This window comes from Perissodus microlepis, chromosome 6 (genome assembly GCF_051167445.1).
Source record: "Perissodus microlepis isolate ML-2025 ecotype Zambia chromosome 6, ASM5116744v1, whole genome shotgun sequence".
NCBI lineage: Eukaryota > Metazoa > Chordata > Actinopteri > Cichliformes > Cichlidae > Perissodus > Perissodus microlepis.
In genome coordinates, this window is record NC_140466.1 from 30,101,888 (window position 1) to 30,112,086 (window position 10,199).

The 10,199-nt window shown below is 39.0% G+C and overlaps 1 protein-coding gene across 1 annotated transcript; it reads left to right on the plus strand.

Moving 5' to 3' along the window:
* Positions 1-182: 182 nt before the first annotated feature.
* Positions 183-3,021, plus strand: thumpd1 (THUMP domain containing 1). Its single transcript, XM_084931907.1, has 5 exons — positions 183-682; positions 1,162-1,339; positions 1,434-1,519; positions 1,740-1,902; positions 1,991-3,021. The coding sequence occupies exons 1-5, from the start codon at positions 476-478 to the stop codon at positions 2,317-2,319; spliced, it is 963 nt and encodes a 320-aa protein (XP_084788033.1). The 5' UTR covers positions 183-475; the 3' UTR covers positions 2,320-3,021.
* Positions 3,022-10,199: the final 7,178 nt, after the last annotated feature.

The window sequence follows — 10,199 nt, forward strand, 5'->3', positions numbered from 1 at the left end:
TTAACCATTTTTTAACAGAAAAAGATTGTGAACAAGAACAAATGTTTACTGTGACAGCATTGTAAATAAAGTTTTTTTTTAAAGTTATTTTGTATTATTTTAAGAATGTGGTCATTTTGTGTAAATCTGATACGGTGTCCTTATAACAGTAGCGTAGTTTGACACGCGGCCAGAGACTTTTGTCCCTCCTGACACGCCGTACAGGACGACCAACAAACGTGCACGGAGACCTCCTTTCTCGGAACGGCTATGGTTTGAACGCACGTGAGGGGGGAAAAAGCTGCACCAGTCCGTCAACTTCACTCGGTTTTTATATTGTTGCTGCAGGTTTAAAATCTCCGACAGTTCGTGTTGAGCTTACGGCTAATACAGGCGAGGGGGTACAATCAAAACAAACACAAAAACAGGTAGCCGATAAGCTAGTGAGCCTCCAAACTCCCGGTTTTAGTTCTGTATCTGAAAGCGCTCTGGAAACATGTCAGCCGTGCAAAACGAATCCAGGAAACGGAGCAAGAAGCGCTTTATGGCCAGCCACCACAGCAAGCGGTGGAAGGGCTCCCGGGAGCTGGAGGTGGGCATGCAGGGGATCCTCATCACATGCAACATGAACGAGAGAAAGTGCACGGCGGAGGCCTTGAATCTGCTCGGTGAATACGCAGACAAGCTCTATGGTCTCGAGCAGGTAAGTTTACATTGTTTACATTATTGGATCAAAGGCCTCCGACGAGCAGTGCTTGGGGCTAATATGTTGGATGGCTTGAGTTAAACTAGGATTTAGCTTGCTCTGTTAATGGAGTAAGGGAAAAGCAACGATCTCATACAAGCTATAATGAATATGTGAAGCACAAATGGCTGGTTTCGGTGTTTCCACATGTGATTGCTTCTTTTCTCATGTTTTACGTTACTGCTTTTGTGTTCCACATGCGTAAAACGAGAAGCACAGAGGTTGCTTTTTCGTATCACTTGTACTTTTTTGTGTGTTTTTAATGCTCTACATATACCATTCAGTAATTTTCTATGCTTATTATTCTCTTAGTGTAGTTCATTGATTTAACCTGTGTCAAGGGAACATACAAAGTAAGAATGGCATTGCCCAGCGTAACCTCTGTGTTTTGCAGTGTGCATATATGACAAAAAAGTTGACTTGATTCTTGCTCACAGCTTCAGGAAAATACGGGGAGCAGCAGTGAAGAAGAGGAGGCTGAAGAAGAAGATGTTGATGTTGCCCTGAAGAAAGAAGTGGCCCAGCTCCGAGCATCAGAAACTAAACAGGAGAGGCGCTTCCAGGCACTCGACAGCGGAGCAAACAACGTGATCTTCATCAGAACTCAAAATATCGGTAAAGCTTTTTGTAGTTGATGCGAGACTGTCTTTCAGTGTTTTTGTTTGGGCTTTTTTTTTCCTGATTTTTGTTTTATTTTGTTTTTCCGTAGAGTCTGATAAACTGGTTCATCATATCCTGTCAGATCTCCATACTACAAAGAAGAAAAAGTCACGTGTCATCCTTCGAATGTTGCCAGTAAGTAGCTTAGTTGCGAGTCTCGATGTGCATATGCGTTTGAACTGATGCAGGATAGAGCGATGCCGCCGTACTGTAAGTCGAGGGGTTGTTGAATCATCTGAGCATTCACATGACTGAAGCTGTAAAACAGTGCTTTTAAAATTAGCTATTATTTGATATTGATGCATTATGACAACAACAGTAAAACCCTTGGGGTTTTTTTTCTTTCTTCTTTCAGGTAACTGGAACCTGCAAAGCTTTTCAGGAAGACATGGTGAAATATCTGACCACTTTCCTGGAGCCTTGGTTCAAAACTCCAAGCTGTGCTACCTACCAGATTGCGTTCAAGGCTCGCAACAGCAACCACAACAAGCGAGACGAAATCATCAAATCTATCGCAGGTAGGCTCGTTCATTTTCCATGTTTTTCATGGCTGCCGGTGCCCGTGCTAAAAGAAACTGACTCCTTTCGAATCCGACTGTTTTACAGGCCTTGTGGGGAAGATGAACCCTAAGAACAAAGTGGATTTGACAAACCCTGAACTGACAATCATTGTGGAGGTCATCAAGACAGTGTGTTGCCTCAGTGTGGTAAAAGACTATACGCTGTACAGAAAGTACAACGTTCAGGAAGTGGTGAAAGACGACATATTGAAGCCTGACGTGACCACAGCAAAAGCAGACGCAGACACAAGCGATCAGACGGAGAAACCCGATGCGGGAGAGACTGACAGAAGAGAGATGAAGGGCGAAGAAGACAAGGGCACGAGTGTTTCAGAGAAGGGGGAGGATGATGAGGGTGAAGGTGGGGGGGAGTGAAAGCTCACACTGAAGAAAACAGTTGAGGAAATACCGTTTAATTTGCTTTGTAGTGCCCTGCTTTTGTTTTAAATGGACTGATTTGTCAACATCACGAACTCCGTAAACATCACAAACGATTCTAATATAATTTAATATTTGGGGTTTTTTAATATTCATGGGGGATATCTGGCATCCATTATCACCTTTATTGAGTTGTACATTTCAAATGGGAGAATTTTTTAATTGATTTTACAAACTATTTGTAGCTGCTCACAGTTTTTGGTTTGTCTTTTTGTTTGTTTGTTCTTTTAAATGGTGAATTTGACTTTTAATTTCAGTGTGTTTTTATTACTCGCTTAAAAATGGACTTTTCTTCAAGTTAACAGGTATCACTCCTAGTACCTGTTACTGTTGTGTAACTTGTTTCCTATATTCGTCCCTGCTGCCTGTGTGTTTAACTGGTTCCTCACGTATCCTTTACTTAGTTCGTGGTGCTCTCTGTTCTGCTCATTGGCACAATAAACAGAACGAAGTGGAGGAGAGTGAGCAGGTTAGACATGGCATACATATAAACTCTGTATGGTGTGTTACACTTAGAAAGTGTAGATACTTCTTTGGCAGTTCTTTTGTACTCCACAAGATGGAGATAAAACATCATTTTCCAGAGTACTGACTGTTATGTGATAATTGTGCTACCCTCTAAATGGATCTTTGTAGCTATACTGCCTACTGTTGTTTTCTTTTAAAAATTATTTTAGGAGAAACAGTCTTGCGTTTGTTTTAGTCTTGAATACTACATAATCCTACTTGAATACTCCAGGCTGTACCTACCGTTTAAAATATAAAACACTTCATATAAGAGAGTAACATCTTATTACAGAATACATGAAGAGTATAACCTGTTACACAGACAAATTTTATATGAGTGCAGTTTTTTCTTTTGGCATCTCTCCAGCTGCTGCAGCTGGAGGGACGCCAGCAGAGACAGAAATATTTCAGCCATTCTAGTGCTTGATTGATATCGTGCAGTTGAGAACAAATTAATCTCCGGTCTGAAGGTGCGGTCCTACCTGTGAGTACTTGTTATTCATGCATTAAGTTTCTAATGAATACTGACTACTCCCGTGCAGTGTGTCAAGTGCATTGTTTAGAACACTGCAATAAACAACTGATACTGGGAAGAACGTATGGGTGGGCTGTGAGAGGCACTGACTCTCACATAAGCTGGTTTTTTTTTTCTTCATTTCTATATTATCAGGTCTCAAAGGTAATTGCTCTTACAGCTAAATCAAACAGCCCGTGTTACTTATATGTCATGCAAATATAATATGATCCATTTTGTAACCAGATACAGTGCAGATGGCATTGTCTAAGTGAAGGTGTGCTCTCAATGTGGCTCACGCAGGTCCGTGAGTCAGTAGGTTTAACAAAAACAGAAAAAGTCTGTAATTAGGAGCAACCCACATCCTAATTAAGTTAATGTCACAAGGAAGCATATTCAGACATTTTGATAACCTGTAAGCTATAAATGCAAAAGTCTGTAGTGCAGTCCTGTGAAATACTAAGTACAGCCTCACTGCTTCCATAGGAATTAAGAGGGTAATAGCAGCCAGGTGCTGTTTGTTAAATGTACTTGATTAACTGAAAATCAGAGTGTGATCACCTCTGTAGAAGCAGATGTGTGAACAGTTTGCTGGTCTGGAGGAGACGTAGAGCCACAGCTTGCAGGAGTCGACACTCAAATTCAGCCCAAGAGCGTGCAATGTTCAGAGAGGGAATAAAAGCAGCAAGAGCTACAGTGCTTACAAATTTATTAGGCCGTCAACCAATGTAAGGTTTATGCCACTAAGTTAACAATATTGGTAAATAATTTTTATGTTTTTGTAATGGTTAAACCACCAGTATGTGCAAGCTCTTTAATCAAAGTTTTTAAAGCAAAAATATGATTATTGTAAATTAATTTTCAGATTTACTGCTTTACAAAAATGGAAAGAAACATAGTAAAGCACAATATTATTTTTTGATTAAGATGCCAAAATAGAGGTATTTACTCGTATTCCTGCACAGAAAGATGTGTTTTTGCGGTTGAATGTTATGCTTGATTAATCGCTGACTTCTAGCTCAAATTTGGTAAAAAAAAACAAAGCTAAACTAAACTTGAAACCTGTTGGTTATTTGCCTAATAAATAAGTTTAGTTTGAAACAAGTTTTTGACAGATTTCCAAAATATCTGGTTTCTATTAACATTGTTTAGCACTGTACATCTCAGAAACTACTTCAAGTAGGCCTCAAGTAGCATGTTACATGTTAAAGTTTCTGACAGTGAAATCAGAGAATGGCTGAACAGGTACGACTTGTTTGGATGGGTTGCCAGGAAAACGCCTCCTTTCTCTAAAATGAACATGACAGCACATCTTAGGATTGCAAAGTTATATCACAACAAATCACAAGAGTTCTGGATCAATGTCCTTTGCACAGAAGATACCAAAGGGGAGATATTTGGCTGTAATGCACATCATGTTTGGCCAGAAGAAAACACAGCCTATCAGCACCTCTGCCACCTGTTAGACATGGAGATGGAAGGATGATAATTTGGACTTGTCCCAAAGGACCTGGGCACCTTGCAGTCACTGAGATGATCATGACCTCTGCTGTATACCAACATTTTGAAAAATGTGAGAGCATCTGTCTGACAGCTGAAGGTTGGCTGAAAATAAATCATCTGTCAGGACGATAATCTTAAGCACAGCAGCAAAGCTAAAAGAGAATGAAGGATAAAGAGAAGAATCAAACATCTGTTTGTAAGAGTCTTTCTCCTGAGTTTAATATATATCAACCTACAGTATCATACATATGAGCGTCCCCAAACATGAGTGTGCATCTCAGACAGATGAACAAACAGTCCTTATCTCGCCCAGGGCACTGAAACGGCAAGAGCCAGCTGTGTTTTTGATTGATAATATGGTGCTATATTATTATTATTATTATTATTATATATATTTTTTTTTTTTAAATTTCCCCCAGTAAGAGGAACACTGCAGCAGAAGTGATCATTGTTGCTTTTTTGTAAGATTAGGCAAAAACTACCTAGCTAACAGAGGAGAGGTGGGAACTGGGGGAAGAATAAAAACAAAGAAAAGTCTCCAAGTGGAGCCACAATAAAGTGAGTCATCGTTTTTGATCTAATTATGCTAATAGAATTACAATGACAAACCTAACAGTAATTGTTTACACATATAATGTTTCATGTGTACATCTCAGTTTAGCTTGTTAGCATGCTAACGTTTGTGTATTAGCACAAAGACAAAAGCAGCTGATGGAAATGTTTGTTGCTGTTTGTTTTGCAGATATTGTGGCATGAAATTGCCAGTGAAATTCATTTTGACCAATTTAATTTGCTGATGATGATAGATTTAAAATAAAAACTCAGATTTCACTCACTGGCACCTTTGCCTTGCAAACAATGACAAAAAATAAGAGCCGCTTTCTCTTTTTGCATTGTTTGTTTTGCCATTGTTTGCAAAAGGTCTGGCATCTGTGACTCTTCCCTCAGTTTACAGGTTCATGCCAGAGTACATGCTCACATCTTTGTAGAATTATCCTGGGTATGTTCTCTGTTTCTGCTCTGCCTTCCTCTAAAGGTCATAAACAGTTTTACAGTTTGCCTATTAAAGATATTACCAGGAGAACCAGGCACTGTTTATAGATTTGTGGGCAGACATATCAAACTTAATGTCAAATCTAAGAGAAATAGCAAGAATTGTCTCTGAAAAAAATTGTGCAGTATAACTAGGATGTTGGATGCAGTGTAGTGATGGTAATTAATCATAATAAGGACCTCCAGTTCACGTTTTCTGTCTCTTTCAGATACGCACACATGCTCTAACTGATTTGTCATTTCTTTTTCTGCTCATTACACTTGTGCTGAACTGTTGTTGTGACCCTGGCAGTCGTTATCTACACCGCATTCTGCTAAAACTCACAAATTGCATTACCTCCAGCTCTCTGGTGCCCCAGCCAGTGAGACCTACTGACAAGCTTGTGGCGCTTATACAGGAAGGAAGGATTGGCTGTTTTCAGCCTCAATAGTGTGTTATTAGTTCAATACCAATTAGACTATGTAGCTAGTCATTTTAATGAGAGACATACAGTGATGCCTCATTATGACATATCTACCATCAGGTGAAATTCGTATGGTATAGAAAATGTATCATTTCCCATCGATTCTTTTTTTTCTAATATTAGTGACTTCCAGATGATTCTTCATGGCATATGAAGGTTTTGAAAATCTGTCTTTCAGAGCTCACAGTTTTAAATGTTTAGCCAGAAACAACATCATCTAAATCAAGAGAATATTTACAGCAGTAATAAAATGGTGTTGTCTACATAAAAACATAGCCTCTGATGTTTTAATTGCCCCCAAGGCAATGTCTAATTAAACCTCTGTGGGCACTGCAGCCCATTGGTTTCCAGCCAAAGGACTTACAAGCACGTACACACTGTTCTGCCACCCAGGATTGTACACTCATTCAGGTTTAAATGTCACAGGCCTGTGAAACAATTACATCCACAGGCGCATGTGCACACAGTCCCCAGGGTCAGGATTAGCATCCATTGGTGTGGCTCCATATCTGACCTTTATGAGTGGCTAAGTAGTGCTCTCCGGGGTCTCATTTGTCTCACTTTAACTGAACAATGGCCTCAATCCCCTCACGACTGCAGCTTTCTCTCTCTGCAGAATGAACATTCAGAGCCTGAAATTGTTGAGCTTAAGAGCACACCAAGGACTTGAGGTCCACTTATAGGTGGATGAAATAACCATTAAAGGTGTGAAAATTTGGTTCCAAAATGTAACATTAAGCAAACAAACCACTGTCGAAAGTGACAATTTGTAAGAAGGCATTTAGTTCCTGGTTATTAAGGACCCTTTATGGCTACATCAGGAAATAGTTTTTCAATATAACTTCTGCTCACCTGTAACCTGGCTTTAACATGTAAGTTGAATAAAATATGAAAGGTTGAAGCCTCCAGTGCACATATAGATGACTGACTGAGACTGAGTTGTAGATACAATCAGAATTATGTAAAATGATTTAGGAAATGGACTCAATTCTGGATTTTACAAAAAAGGATTAAGGAATTTATAATATAATACAGATAGTATCATCTCTTCTTGCAGCAAACCAGTGAGTAGAGCTCAGACAAAAAAAAAAATATGCAAGAAAATGACTAAGAAAAAAGCTTTTAGTGCCTTAAAACGCCACTCCTAAAAAATATACATATGGTGTAATAATGTGATGAAAGCATTAAATAGTGAAAGAGTACAATCATTACAGTATGACAAGCTTTATTAGAACAAGACACGGTGGAAAACAAAAGGTTAGCTTGTCCCTGTGTGGGTGTGAGTGGGCATACAGTACTACATGGACATCAGCATTATGAGGTTCTTCATCAACTGGCATCACGACTACATTATCATCCTTGGCTTTATGGTCGTAATACGCATCAATTGCACTAATAAGCATTTAGAGCCCTGAAGATTGTCTTCAGTGTTAACCCTGTAAGACCCAAGCAATCAAAAAACTGAGATGTTTATTAACCCTTATAACAAAATCCACTTTTTTTTGCTGTATCATGTTGTGTATGATATATTTTTATTACATATTTATTATATATTTTTTGTATTACATTTGATACATTAGGCATTTTTGGCAACTTTTTGTTAACAACAATGTTAATTTTAGACAAAAAAAAGAGTTTTGTTCATAACATTTTGAAATTATGGCAAGTATTGATCATGTTGATGAGATAGAGGTCTCAGAAACTCATGTATCAAAAATGATACAACGGGCATTATAGGGTTAATGTTAACAGTTTGAAATGGTTAACAGAGTTAACCGTGATTCCATGAGATTGATTCATTAAAACTGGGTGAACAGCAACAAATACATTGGACCGACATGTATTCTATGTATGGCAAAGCCTTAATATGGTAAGTTTGCTAACTGCAATGAACAAGGGCACTCTCATTTACTTTCCATTAACCACACATAAAATGTCCAAGTACAAAAAAAGTACAAAACGCATTAAATTCGACTGAGTCCGTAAAAAAGACACTATTTAACCAAAAGATATTTTGAACAATCATTGTGGATGCTGACCAAAGATTTTCTCCTCAAAAAGAACTAGATCAGAAATTCAAGGTGAAACAATCCAGCATCACACAACAAATAAGGCAACTTAAAGAAAAGCTATATTTGTCCCGTTAATCATTTTTCCGTCCTACAGAGTTACCTCGTGTGGTCTCATCTTCTGTGTTGGCAACCACTACTCGAACTGTTTAATTCCAGTTAAACAACACTAATAACCCCTGTATAAACAAATTTGACGTGTGCTATGTCACATTAATGAAAATGTCAGTGACAAGTCAAATATTCTGCTGTGAAGTAACCCCAAAGTAAGAATAAAATCCGGATATTCTACTAGCATTACATAAAATACATACTGAATATTTATCTTGTTGTTTTTTGTTGTTCTTTGCATAATTTTCAAGCACATCTATTAAAAGTGGAGGGGAATGCACTGAGCTGACTAAAACTGACTGAAAGACACTGAGTGTGGTATTTGCTTCATAACAAATTAGAGCCAAAAAAATGAAATCAAAAATGACCACAGAGTTGGACGCACTTGTGCGATGGTGACAATAAGCAATTACAAGCCTCGCCAAGCTGGTATGTTTGTGTATAGTTGAAGCTTTTCTGCTATTTTATCCATACCCTCTAGCTATGTGCCAGCTTATAGCATTTCCAGATGCCTTCTCTTTTGTCACACATAGTTAATAGATGCACACACCGATGATTTATTTATTTATTTATATCTATTGTTACAACAGTGGCAATATGTTTTGGAGGACATGTATTTCTCCCACAGATTGTGTGTGTGTGAATGTGTATTATACAAGTGTGGCAGGCGCTTATGTGAATGGGGGTTCAGTAATGAGAAATGCTTATCAACCCTCTACAGCCCGTCAGCTTGCTGCCATTAGCTGTTACCCCAACAGTCTTACAGGTAGGCTAAGAGTCCTCATATTGATTCCAGACATTGCTGTTTGTCCCCTGCAGAAGGGCAGCAATCAGCAAATGGATTTAGTTGATTGGGATTACGGGAAGTAATTTGTGGAGGAAATAAGTGGGCATTTTTAAGGAGTCTAATAATGTGGTGGAATTAGTTCTCCTAATACCTGGAATGAAGCTGCTGTTTGAATGGAAATGGCTGTTTATGCGATTGGTTTGGGAAGGAGAAAGAGAATGCCTGGTCTTAGAGTTGGAAAGCTGAGAAACAGTTTGTTGAGTTGAAGAGAGGGAAGTACAGGATGGAAAAAGGCGAAAGCCTGAGTGAACAACAGATTTCGTAGCAGTCATTCCTCTCCAAACACTCACATTTGTTTGGTACTTCCAATCAGTGGTGTATAATCCTTTGCTAAGGATACTTTCCATATCACTGGGTGGCTTTCGCTGCAGAGAGGTGCATTTAAGCATAACGCTAACAAGAACCTTGACAATTAGTTGGGGGGGGGGGGGGGGGGGGGGGGGGTGTAGAGAGTGGGGGCAGAGAGGCGGCAGGGCAGAGTAAAGATGTGAATGGAAACTGGGGGAAAGTAGAAGAACAGCAGACAGGCAAGGAGGCGGTAGCTGTGTGACTCTAAAAAGCTCCAATTACTTTTCATTCTTTTTTCCTCTCAATGATCAGTGCTTAAGAGAAAGCTGATCCAGGTTCTGTTACACTAATGAGTCATGTTTGATTTGGCTCTTTGTCTATTACAGAAAATACCTCGGTAACTGAATGGGACTGTGGGACTGTTCATTGCTTTGATCGTCAGTTTTCGTTTTTCCATCAGA

What these genes read in the sequence shown, in the direction of transcription:
- thumpd1 (XM_084931907.1), top strand. Translation starts at nt 476, where the DNA reads ATGTCAGCCGTGCAAAACGAATCCAGGAAACGGAGCAAGAAGCGCTTT. An exon ending in TCATCCTTCGAATGTTGCCA is followed by an intron (nt 1,520 to 1,739) that starts GTAAGTAGCTTA and finishes TTCTTCTTTCAG; the next exon opens with GTAACTGGAACCTGCAAAGC. An exon ending in AATCATCAAATCTATCGCAG is followed by an intron (nt 1,903 to 1,990) that starts GTAGGCTCGTTC and finishes ACTGTTTTACAG; the next exon opens with GCCTTGTGGGGAAGATGAAC.